A 13,762-nucleotide genomic window follows, 5' to 3' on the forward strand; every position below is an offset into this window, starting at 1 on the left:
AAGAGGGGAAATGCATGCCATGAACGACAGTACTGTTTTTTTTTTTTTTTTTTAAGTGATTTAAAAAAAAAACTTGATATTTTGGTTCAGTAGCATCTCATCGTCCACTTCAGTGATGCATTATGTTATAGTCAGTAGGATTAAGTAATAGCTATAGCAGTACAAGCAGCTCACCCTTAAGCGTGTAAACTCCTGGGCTTGCACTCTGCAGAAGTGGGTCGGTCTATATGTTTCCTCAAGCTAAACCCCATCCTTTATTGCAAAGGGAGTACTGATCTCTGTGAATGAGACTGGTGTGGCAGAGACGAAACTAATGTAAAAACGTTGGACCTGGGACCAGTGTACATTGATTGTGCACAGCACTGGAGCATTAGATTCTGTATGTTGCAGTTAACATGCCAGGTTAAGACAGATTCTAGAATATTGCCTTGTATGGCAGGATCCGTCCTGATGAAGAATAAATAAACAGGAGCTTAGTTTCTGGACATGAACATGAGGACTGTAGAAGTGAGGCCTTTCCACACCACAATCTAAACAAAGCAAAAACGTGCATCATACAAAACCTAAAAAACAAAACGGAGTAAGGCCAGGTACAGAGGTAGCATCCAGACCAGTATCTGGATCATGACCACAGACAATCGGGACTTCTGGGCGAAAAGGCAGGTGTTTTTGTCGCTCTGCGAGGGGAGGGGCTGAAAATACATAGTTCTTTTAAATTTAAAGCTAGCACACTGGTGCCTGTTCTGGGACAAAACTCACCCTCCTAATATAAGGAGTGTGATAAGGATATAGTGCAAGACGATTGAACTGAATTTATTCATTGATTACATTCAATGTAGGAAACTAGGCTACTCACTGAAGATAAAATGATGCGTACCCTTGCCAAAAGATGCATTGCGATTCTTTGGAAATGCTCGGCACATCTGATTTGTGGTGTGGTGATGTGGATGAATGGGCGCTGACAGAAGAGATACAAATGTCTGTTTACCGTACAGACCCTGAACTTGAAACCGTCCTGGAGAACCATACATGGAACTATGCGTGTTTTGCGACCCCGGCTCTCTGGATGGATAGGAGGCATAGCTACTGTTGAGTAAATACATGACTTATGACCGCTACTGCACTGTTACACCGGAGCCAATGTATCCTGAGTAACTATGCAATATCCTATTGTTAAATGAAGTTTCTGTGCCCAATGCTGATTCCGCCTCACTACCATTTTGTTGCAATGTGTTTTTTACGTACGGAAATCAGTTGTGTCCTGGGAAAAAAGATAGACTAGTGTGGTCTCCAAAGAATAGTATTTCTTGAGATTGTCTGTTGATTGTGATTTCATTAAAATTTAGATTTTGTCACCCCTGTCTTAAGGTGATTATAGCAACACCAGGAAGGCTGCTCGAAATTCTGAAACAAGAGTTAGTTGACCTTGGAGCCATACAAATTGTTGTTATTGATGAAGTAAGTATGTTCAAAGGTTAAAGCCTGCATTTTCATTTTTTTATGAAAAGTGAAATGATTTTGCTCTTAAACATGGTACATCGCTTTGATGTAACAAATATTTGAAAACGCTTAAAAAAAAAAACTTCAGTTGTTAAAGATCATGTGTACAGTAAAAGAATCCTGCTCATGTTGACAATGCATATAATCTGTTTAAAAAAAATTGTAGATTTAGACCGTGGAATTGGCAGTGTTTCATGTAATTTATTTTGTGAACAAGTAAAACTAAAAGAAAAAAAAAAAAATCGGGACATTGTAAATACTGCATGATAGCCATTCTCCACTGAAACCAATAATGTGAATATAGTTGACCACAAGCAACATGTTGATCGCTATTGTAGCTTTTAGTAATCTAATCCACAGGTTTTGGTATACCTGCTGAAATATGGATCCTTGTCTACTTGTTTGGTATCTTGTTCTAAATTGAACATATCCAACCAATAAAAGGCAAGATGCAAAAGCTTTGGCCTGGCGAGCATTCTACTTCCTTGAATCCATACGAAACATTATCTAGCTTAAATGTTACTTATGTTCTCTGGTTATTTTTTTGCAACTTGGTGGTTTATGTTGACCAGCGTTAAAAATGTCTGTTTAGGTCGTTTACTTTCGTTTTTGTAAAGACGAGGAATCGCAGAGGTAAGTATAACTCTTTTATTCCAAAAAAAAGCAGTTCGTAACAGGAGCAGATGCTAGCACAACATGCACCGGCAAACTGTCCCCTGCGACGCCCAACTGCTAACCCCCCCTAAACATTCCATTCCCACAGAATTTCACCATCCCATTGTGACAGCAACATACCACCACACATCTTTCCCCTTAACAGAATTTTTTTTTCCATAATACAAAACAACATACACACACACACACATTTATTTAATGTATGTGTATATATATATATATATATATATTAAAAACACCATTGGCGTTCAGGTGCAGCGAGGAAATGCCGAACCAAGTGTTGATATTCCTGTTCATCATGAACAATTCATTGAGGTACCTTGACAGATTCTATTGTTTCTGAATTCTTTACTTCCCATCACGAATTCTTGGAGGTACCTTGGTAACTTCTCTCTCTTTGACTTTTCCGAACAGGTATCGTGGTGTTCCTATGATACCCAGACCCACCATCATCACTACCATCAGAACACACCTCATTCAGTTGCAAAATAGAATCATTTCCCCATACATACCCATTAACTTCATCTTGACTGCTGCACTCCTTCCCCACGGGAATGCCACACCCTTTAAACAAACTCATGCCGCAAATTGCGTATTCTCTCATCTTCAAGTTTAGCAGCACCATTCAGAACTTTCACAATTTTCACAGGATTCGACCGTTGAGCATTCCCTTTACATATTAAGCCAGGATTCCTCACGCACATATTGTCCAGCTACCAAACGTGGCGTGGACCTTCCCTTATTAACTCTCTTCAATACCTCACCCTGATACTCTTCTACACGTTCCCTCAATTAAGGTCCTCATTAACCAACTCCCTTTGTTTTTTGTTTCTCAACCACCAAGGAATTAATTTAGAAGATGTTTTCTGGCCCCTCAACAGCTCAAAAGGTACCTTGCCTGTAACAGAATGGGGTGTAATCCTGTAAGATAACAACATACTTTGGATGGCCTCCTTCCAAGGTAAATTGGATGCCAATGCTAATTGTATAGCTTCCCTGACTACTCTGTTAAACCTTTCAACCTGACCATTCCCATTCCCTTCAGGATGATGCAATGAGACCCTTACATGATTCATGTGATTCACACCACAACCCTTCACGAAGGACTGCATCTTGTCAGAAGTAAGTTGCACTCCATTATCCGAAAACATGGTCTCTGGAATGCCTTCTCTTGCAAATACGTCTTTCAAAAATTCAGTAACCATATCAGTAGTTATATTGCCAACCATACGAACCTCCAACCATTTAGAAAAATAATCAATCAAGGCAATGGCATACGATTCCTTAGCAGGTAAAGTAACAAATGGTCCCATGAAATCTATTGCCACCTTCTGTCACGCACCCTCCGGCAAATCGACCATTTGTAATGGTACCATTAAAGGTTTAAAAGTTATATAGCTCAACATACACATACTACACTCTCTTACCCAGCGATCCATCATACCATCCAGACCCAGCCACCAAAACAAAATCCTTCATTTTCCCCCTGGTACTTGCCATACCCCCGTGACCTTCATGTCCCAATTTGACAATAGCCCCTCGCATACCATACAGAGGCACAATTTTATCACCCCTCAAAATAATCTCATTAGACACTGACAGTTCATCCTTAACCATCTTCTACCTTGCAAACTCTGTTCTGATGGCCACCTCTTCAAGATGAATTCTCTCACTTTCAACAAAATCCCATCTTTTTGCATTTCTTCCATCCACATGCATTCCGATATCCCTAAATCCATTTTCCCATTTTGTAGGAAAATCACATCATCATGGGTAAATGCAACATTACATTCACCATCATCAACCTCCTCAACACTTCCAGTGGTCAATGGTAATCGAGACAACCCATCCGCCACACAATTACTCTTTCCCGGAAGATGCAAAATGTCAAAATTATAAATTTGTGATTTCGAAGCAAGTCTTGCTAATCTTGGAGTAAGGTTTTTTTCCACCTCCCAAACTCGAGATGTTAGCCAGAGGCTTATGATCTGTACAGATCTTGAATTTCCTCCCTCGGATATACATTCTTAATCGTTGCACCGCCCAAGTAACAGCCAACAACTCTTTTTCAATCACAGAATAGTTCCTCTCTGCATGGAAAAAAGTACGAGATGCATACGCAACTCCCCATGAATTTCCTTTCCTCTGTTGAGATAATACCGCCCAATACTATACCCTCCAGCGTTCACTGGTGTAATGCATTCAGCCGTTTCATCAAATGATCTTAAAGAGGATGCATTTACAGTTTCCTCCTTTATAGTTGCAAATTCCTCAGCATGTACTTGTTCCCAACAAAATGTTGCATTTATCCTCAGAAATGCACAAAGGTTCTCCACCTTAGATGCAAAGTTTGCCACAAAACGAGAATAAAATTCAGGCAACCCAAAAAAGGATAACAATTGCTCTTTGCATTTTGGTTCTGGAGCTTCACGAATAGCCTTCACATGGCTAATCTTAGGTCAGATACCCTCCGTAGAGATAAAATGACCTAGATATTCCACCTGTTTTTCTCCCAATTTACATTTTTGGTCTTTCACAGTTAATCTGTAGTCACTCAGTGCTTGCAACACTGCCTTTTAAAGTGCTGTCATGCTCAATTGTATCCTTTCCATATATCAATATATAGTCTTGAAACACCTTCGCGCCATTTATGTTTGACAGTATTTTGGATAATTACCTTTGAAACAATGCAGATGCACTAGCCAATCTAAAAGGCAACCTTTTGTACTGAAACATCCCCCCGGTGTAATAAACGCTGTACAATGCTTGGAATCTGGATTCACATGTGTCTGATGAGAAGCATTTGCCAAATTGATAGTTGAAAACACTGTAGCATCACCAATTGATTACATCAACTCCTGCAGATTTGGTAATGGGAAAGCGTCCATCCAAATAGCATCATTGAGTGTTCGCAAGTCTACACACAGCCTGAAATCCCCACTCGATTTCACAGAAATTGCAATCGAAGAAACCCAATCAGAGCTTTCAATGGGTTCGATAATATCTTTGTCGCACAAGTCTCTCAACATTTCCTTCAATTTCCCTCTATAATTAAACAGAACATTCCTCAATTTTTGTCTTACTGGAATGGCATTCTCTTTTAACACAATAGTATGTTGGAAATTCTTCATGCTACCCAATTGACCACTGAAAACTGTTGGACACATTTTTTTCAAGTTACAGTATAAATCATTATTAATTTGCAATTTGCCCACATTCACAACATACACCGGCGGGCTGGCACTAGGGTCTACTTTCAACCCTAATTCACATATATGTGGCCAACCCAAAATTGTTGTTCAACTTTCAACTATAAGAACCTCTACAGTACATTTCTTCCCAGCAAACTCAAATTCTGCTTGCATTTTACCCACTATGACAATTTTGTGACCAGAAAAACTACAAGGACTAGTTTTCGTGTTTTGCAGTTCTCTTCAAGGCCACAACTGATTAAATAGCGTTTTCCCCATTATAGTATACTGTGCACACAAATCCACCATAACCTCCATCTGAACACCATCAATCTTTAAGCAACACTTAGGTAATTGACGACGACTCCCCTTAACATTGCTGCTCTGAATACTTAATACCATATTTTGCATACTTTTCCCAAATTGATAGTCTTCAACATCCTCCACAGTACAACTCACATTCTTACCAGGAGCTTTACATACTCGTGAAAAATGTCCCTTCTCCTTACATGTACTACAAATTTTTCCAGTAGCCGGACACCCCTTAAAATTTGCAATATGCGTACTAGCACCACACCAGGAAATACACTTTAGCATTGTTAGTCATGACAATTTTGTTACCCCACTAGCAGAATGAACTACAGCCTTTTTTTTCTCCTTACAATTCTTGTCACCACTCACAGCGCACATAGTACAACTGTTCTTATTTTCTTCACTCATAACTTGTATGCAACTCTCCTTTGTCTCAATACTTCTCGCTACTTCTATAGCTGCAACGGCCAACTGCCAACCCTCCTAAACATTCCATTCCCACAGAATTCCACCATCCCATTGTGACATCAAAATATCACCACAGTTTTAATTCATGCATGTTTATGGTACAGAAGGCATCCTGTAGATGTAGTTAATGCATCCCAGTAGGAAAACAGTCCAATCCATGAACATACTGGTGTAGCCTACAACATTTGTCATTGTTAGCAGTATAAGATTTTTACCTGTGATTTGCAGTCCATGCCTCAGTTGTAAGCTATAATGGTACCTCCTGGGTTTGGCGTCCTTCTCTTTTACAGCCTAGGTTGGGTAAGGGAGCTCTGAAAAATGGAATGGACGATTATCTGGAATGTTGTGCATGTCTTCAAGAATCAAAAGGTTGGAGCTATTTATTTATCAATATAAATTGATCCCTTAGCCTTCAATTCAACAAGCTGCCACTCCATGCATTTCATCCTTTAAGTAAAAAGGACGAAGCATATCTAACACCCATTGATAAAGCAAATGGGTCTCAGCAATGCCTGAGTTTATGGCCTTGTCAATGCAAATATCTTTTAGCCATGTTGTCTAGCTGCATATCTGTTGTTCAGCATGGCTGAACATCACTAAAGAAAGCTTTATGATGCGGCCAGCGCATGCCACGTCCTAGCACTTTTTTGAAGCAACTCTTTGGTGTATCTTGCTGCTAGTTTAAGAACACTGTTATCCATCAGTAAACATGGGTTAAAAAGTACAGCGTGGCTAACCTGGATCTTTTTTATATGGCAGAGAGGATTGCTTTATCTTTCATGTCCCACGGTCACCGTTGGAGACAGCACTCTAATGAAAGCAGGGAGGGCTTTCCTGAGGGAAGAAGTAATTGCTTCATAATGGTGGCGATAGTGAAATTATCATCACTCAGGGACTTGTTATGTGTATTCTGATGGGCTCCAACTCAAAGCTCTTGGGTGCCCACAGTGAGGGCGGAACAGATGTAAATACTGAAAATGGCACACCGAGTCCCCATTCAGTAGCACCGTCTAGAGAAGAGAGCTAAAAATGACCCATAGGTCACCCTTAGGCATTGGCCCACTGCCCAATGCTGGACTGCTGACCTTCCCAATGCGACCCTGGGCCTGGTCCTCAAGTCGCCTTCTCCCCTGCGCTGAACCATCTTTGACGAGGCTCTGTTGCTTGTGCGTACTTTCGCTCATGAGGCACTCTAAGATGACCCAAGAATGTGACATTCCACAGGTTGGAAACACAAACAAAATAAAGAGATACAACAGAGCCCTTACATTTCCAAGGCCTATCTGTGAGAGCTTATTCAGACCATTTTGTTTTGCATTCTGGGAGTAGTGGTCCCATTCAACAAATTGTAAATCCAGAAATTTGAGTCCTAGGACGTTGAATTTTAGACTGGGTGGGCTATTCAAGGTGAATATGGGATAACACATAGCTGTTATACACAAATATTGAAAATTATATAATTGGCTGCCTTAAGCCCCGATGTGTGACGCCATTAACCAAGATGGACTTGAGGGCATAATAGCACTTTCCACACACGTTTTTAACCTACTTTTACAATGTTAGAAACTAACCTACACGTCTCAGAATTCAACGTGCTGTAGTCTACAATATTTGGACTGGTTAAGGACGGCACATGCGATATGGAACTGCTTTTGGAAGCTATACTTGGTAAGTGAGTGCAGACATACTGTCGGCAGATGTATGTGTTTTGTGCGATTCCTTTGTGCACAATCACTTTGCATGAATGCGCTCAACCATTAAAAAACGTAATTGTAAAACAAAATTCCCAGGTCAGTAACCCGTGGGCTTTAGGACCTCACAGTCCGGTGAAAGGGCTATAATGTGTTAGTTGTAATGAAAAAAACAGTAAAAATATTTGCATGTAAAGATTTAACAGGCCTGCTTTTTTTTCCCGCTAACGACCCCAACGCCTCCTTCTAGCCAACACAGACAATTTGCACATTTACAACAACTGTCAACAGGTTTTGAAAAAAAGACTAACCCATCAACAGCCATTCAGGAGGGATTTAGACTTAACTCTGTGCATGAAACCTTTCACATCCTGCATCCTGGGCTCTCTGTGTCTATACTTATGGTGCTGCGTTCTCACCGGCTGGTGAAAGTTGCATTTCTCTCAGGATAAGAAGTTCAAGGGCCTGAGGGCAACTGTACCCTGCCCTCATCTAGATCAGTGCACGTTTTACCTTGTGTCTTGTGCTCTGTTGGTGTTTAGAAACGCTGGACACGGTGTCGCTGAACTACCTCCTGGATAGTTTCTGCAGTTGCACAAGCTTTCCAGGTTTGAAACCTCCCTCTGCTTGGCTTATTGTTCAGCCTACCACTGGTTAACAGAGCTCTGCTGACGGGCGGACGCAGGTTACTGGCTTGGGCAGGGAGGGCCATGTGTGATATGCCCGAGCCGGCACAGCAGAACTGCAGCACAGGCTCCAAATGTTAGCAGTACCGCTGTGCCCACACAGTAATGTTCAAAGGACAAACGAGACAGCTGGTGTGTCTGTTCCGCACTATTAATCATAAATATGAATCCAGCGAGCCCTTTCATCCGCATTGCAAGGGGCTCAGCACTGCAATTATGTAAGCGCTTGCTACTGGAGCACCCACAGCGTTGTAACAATGGGACAAAGAGGATGCATGAATGTATGATCTTGCTTAGCAATTTTGAGCCACCAGCAGTTCATCTTCTCACTAGGGGCGCTGGACCGGTCACCCATTTAAAAAAAAAAAAAATAGTCTGAAATCATGCTTAAAAGATGGTCATTGCGGACCTTAACTGTAATTGGCCGGTGCTCTCGGAGATGGCTGAACACCAGAAGAGGCATGATGTATGCATGCCCTTCACGAACGAGGATCCCGCAAAATGGAGCGACGATGATGGCAGCAAATGGGGAGGGTGTGGGCAGACTGATGCCTGCAATGTAGAATACATCAGTCTCTGTTCGATATGCGCGTCTAGAGCCAAGACCTAAAAATGCTGAATACCATAGTTCATTACTGTTTACAAAGTTTAACAGCCTATGTTTGTCAGAATACTCTCAGTCGAGATCCACACTCTTCAAATTTCATGTCTTCTCACATAGCTCTTCATGTATATTTTTTAAGTTGGCCTTCTCATTATTTTGTCAGCTTAAATTGCTTATAATCAGTCACTGAAATTATGTGGCAAGGGAGAGCAAAATTATGTGGCAGGGTTGACTAAATTATGTTGCAAGAAAACACAAATTACGTGACCTAAATACGGCACAATTTCATTTCATACCTTATTAGTACCGGTTTTACATTGAAATACAGTAATAAACAACTGAAAGCCTTCCACTGTGTCACAACACAAGTCACTGCGATTTCCGTAACCTCTGATCAGTTTGAGCAAGAAGCCATTTTTTTTTGTTGATAAAATCTGCAGATTATGCACCAGATGGTGGTTAACGTTTCAATTGCGGCAAATTTGTATTTATGTTCAAAACGCTGTGGCTGCAGAATCGCATAATTTTAGTGGCTCTGTTTACAAGTCTGTTAATTTTTCTATTTTATTTCAGATCAATAGTTTACACGGGCCACTGCATTTTCAAACATCTTTTAATAATTTAGATGTATAGGAACGGAGCACCCTTTTTCGTGGGTTGCGCTCCTTAAATGTTCAGTATAAGCGAGTAAAATAGATTTTACATTAATGCTTAATGCATAGAATCTGACAAAAAAGATATTGTTAGATGGTTGTAATACAATATGTGATGCTTTAAAGGTAATAAAAGAAAAATGCATTTGTTCATTACTGCTGTTTTCATACAGGCTGACACAATGTTGAAGATGGGGTTTCAGCAGCAAGTCTTAGAAATTTTGGATAGCACGTCCAAAAACCATCAGACCGTTCTAGTATCTGCTACCATTCCACCGGGCATAGAGCAGTTTGCAAATCAACTCTTGCACAACCCTCTCAGAATAACTGTTGGAGAAAAGAATCTACCTTGTTCCAATGTGCGGCAAATTATTCTGTGGGTCGAAGAACCTTCAAAGAAGAAGAAATTGTTTGAAATTTTAAATGTAAGTTCAATTATTAATAAAACGTTTTCCATGCTTGCTGCTACCAAAAAAAACACAAAGTATTGCTGTTGACTGAATGTCCTTCTCTTTATATAGTGGCTTGTAATTTATAATCTACTGAATAAGAATATTGCAAACTAATAATCTGTGGGGAGATAAATTTCCTTTTCGGAGGAGTGTGCTTAAGTAAAATCATTTATTCATCTTTGAGGTTCTATGTGCACTCTAATGTTAACACAATTGTGTGTTGCTAGTTTTCTTCACATTAATCCAAACATAATGTTCTTTTTAGTTAGAGGTCTGGACTTTGTTTTTGAGGGTAATCACCAACTTGCTTCGAGTGGTACCTTAAAGACTGCTTCCTTTTGAGGTCGTTTCCAGCTGCCTGCTGACATTGATTTGGCCCATATTTGTAAGATCTATGAATTGGAGTTTTGTTGCTTTGGCCTTAATTAATACTCCTTAACTATTCTCAACTAGATGAATAAACCTTAAAATGCTCCTTCCTTTAGCTGTTGCCAGGGTTTGTTGAAGAGAAGATGAGCTGTTGCTGTTGTAAGTGCAACAGATTTGCATTTGGTATGGAGTTCAAGTGCCTTAGGATTTGATGCTGTCGCCTCCCATTCTCAAAACCCTTCTGTAGCGAAGACGTTGAACACCATTTTCTTCCCCACACAGTTTATGCTACTCAATTAAATTATTATATTTTTCAGGATGCAAAGCTCTTTCAGCCACCTGTTTTGGTGTTTGTGGACTGCAGGCTTGGAGCTGATCTTCTGAGTGATGCTGTTCACAAAATCACAGATCTGCAGTGCGTCTCGATCCATGCAGAAAAAACTCAAAGTGAACGGACACGTATTCTTCAGGTGGTTATTTTTTAAGTGGGTGATCTTTTTATGCTTAGATAAATGCTTTGCATCATTAAATCACAGTTTGATTCATTATCAAAAAGGAGTACCTCTTTGTTTACTTGCATGGCAAATGTGCACAGATTCAACTTTTTGCCTAGGAGATTGTGGCAAAAGCATGTGTCTAGCTGTGCTGCTTTTCATTATTTAAGTGAGGTGCTGTCTAGGGGAACTCATTGTATATGTTAACTGTACTAGTGGTGGTCACAACCAGAAATGCATATTTTGGTGGGAAACTATTGTGTAGGCTTAATGACCGTTTGGTGCGGCAGCTCATGTGTCTTGATGCTGGCTCTAATTGCTGAAAAAGGCTACTTCACAGATACAGACAGCAGCTGCAGTGTGCAACTTTTCACACCTTCACAAAGCATTGTTTGGTGTTAAATGTTCAGGATAACCACGCTTTTTGCTAAGGTTGCTATTAGCCAAAAACCATTCAAAGTAAATTTTTGACACCCCAAGTTTTTTTTTCTATGTTTGTGGTAATACAGTTTGATTAAAAAAAACTGAGCATAAAGCACTCATCTGACCATGTCCCCATGCTCCTCAATTGACATTGCTCCTAGAACAAGTCAATTTCTAGCTTCACCCAACATATACCTGTAATTTTGTAAGATTGAAATAGGGTATGGTTTAATGGCAAGCAACATATATAAGTGGGACAAATCCTAGAAAGGGACAGATTCTACTAAGGACTTAAAAATGTATGTTAATGTATGCTGGAACTTTCCATGTTTTCTGTTAGAAAACAACTTGGATCCCGTATTTAAGATGTCTCAAGCTTACGATTTATATTGTCTGATGTAACTTAAAAATTTAAATTCATTGTTTATTTACCCTTTGCTCAAGGATTTTCAAGTTGTATTTTTATAATGTATTCTTGTTTTTCCAAATCCTTTGACACTTCGGATGTAGCTTCATCTTTCAAGGGTAACATTTTATCTGTAGAAAAAGGAAATAAGGTTTTTGGAGGACCACTAGGGGACTATCTTGCATGTCCTCTGATGATAGATTTCCTTGATTTTATCTGTTTAAGTGTTCTCTAATATTGTGTATGATCAAAGACCAAACTCTTTATTTAATAAATATTTCTAGTATGGCGGAGGTCATAAACAGTTATTTCATATTACATGCCAACATTGTCCTTCATGCGATCCCCATCAAGCTCTCGTTCCGCTGTTGCATTAATGTCGACCTCAGTCGAGCCAAAATGTTTGTCCATAGCTTAACTTGAAGTATCCATTGACCAGGTAATTGTCAAGGCCCCCTTTTTTTTTCTTTTTTTCGGAAGGTATGGTGGCTGGTAAAGAAATGTGTGAGAGATTTAGATATTATGCCTGCTTGCCCTTAGGTGTGAATGGAAAGGAAACTTGAGTGTGCAGCTTGTATTAACTGTTTAGTGAGCTTTGCTTGATCAACCAAATTGTTTGGTGCAGGGTGTACACAGAGACATAATTGGACCTTTATGTTGCAGGAGTGCCAAACCTGTTATTTGATTTCTCATGTAGCATGCTTAATCTCCCTAGTATTTGGGCTAGATTACACGTGCTGTGGGAATGCAGACCTGAGCATATATCTCTCCATGTTTGGCACTTGCGCTTATAAAGCAAAAGGCCCCTGTTAATCTGAATTTGGCTGTTTGCTAAACATGAATAAATGGTTTTCAAATAGCTCAAATGTTAAAAATATAATATCCGCTCACTTTTGTAGCAGAGCTTGCAGCATCAAATAGCAACTAGGTTGCCTTGTTTTTTGTTTTTGTGGGAGGCTCGGAAGGCAATTAAAAATGATTTTACATTGAGGAAAAGGATGGGCTGAACATTTTCAGAACTAGAGAAAGAAAAAACACTGGAACAGTTAACTACTGACCTAGGGAACATAGAAATAGAAGTCCATAACTAATTTCTGAACTGTAAAGCACATATGTGAACTGTATTTCATTTTATGCAGGCCCTGCTGCAAGGCGAATACGATGTTGTTGTGAGCACTGGAGTACTTGGACGAGGCCTTGATTTGGTCAATGTGAAATTAGTAGTAAACTTTGATATGCCTTCTAGCATGGATGAATACGTTCACCAGGTAACGTTTAGTTTTTTCTATATGCAATTTTCTAATGGGAGATTTTTTTTTTTAACCCTTTTGCTTTGATCATCCTCAGTCTGAGCCTACCCATCAAACATTGATTGTATTAAGATTTGAAATACAATTATCTTTGCACAGTGTGGGATGTCAATGTTGCTCTTTAAATGTAAATTGTATGCAAATTATGTATTAGTAAAACTACAGTTGGCGCTGCCCCATCTTTTTCCTTCAGGAATGCACTTTTCAGGACTTTCCTCTCAAACTTTACAAAATCTGTTATATTTAGGGCGGGGAGAAGATCTGATGTTCCATTATTGTGTTAATTTGTGACACTGAAATAAAGCCTTTTTATGGATGTTCCTTCAGAGAGCTAATGGTAAGGACTTAATGTGAAACCTACATCTGCGTCCCTCACTAGGTTCAAAGAGAATATCTATCAAAAAAGCCATCAAGCTTTCATTCTTTTCACATCAAGCCAAAAGAAGTCCCTGCACACAGTGGCTATTTAATTTTTGCAGCCTCTCCATTAGATCTTTGAACGCTATGCAAAACCTTTAAGTTCTATTT

At 39.7% G+C, this 13,762-nt stretch overlaps 1 protein-coding gene across 2 annotated transcripts in view; it reads left to right on the forward strand.

Annotated features, from left to right (window-relative positions):
- The window catches only part of DDX59 (DEAD-box helicase 59), a 141,081-nt gene that overhangs the window by 73,586 nt on the left and 53,733 nt on the right, over positions 1-13,762 (forward strand). For both annotated transcript variants that reach the window (XM_069231427.1, XM_069231428.1), the window contains exons 3-6: positions 1,369-1,458; positions 9,954-10,205; positions 10,919-11,071; positions 13,064-13,192. In XM_069231427.1, coding sequence (XP_069087528.1) covers positions 1,369-1,458; positions 9,954-10,205; positions 10,919-11,071; positions 13,064-13,192 — 624 coding nt within the window. The remainder of the gene's footprint in view (positions 1-1,368; positions 1,459-9,953; positions 10,206-10,918; positions 11,072-13,063; positions 13,193-13,762) is intronic.

Source organism: Pleurodeles waltl, chromosome 4_2 (genome assembly GCF_031143425.1).
Source record: "Pleurodeles waltl isolate 20211129_DDA chromosome 4_2, aPleWal1.hap1.20221129, whole genome shotgun sequence".
Taxonomy (NCBI): domain Eukaryota; kingdom Metazoa; phylum Chordata; class Amphibia; order Caudata; family Salamandridae; genus Pleurodeles; species Pleurodeles waltl.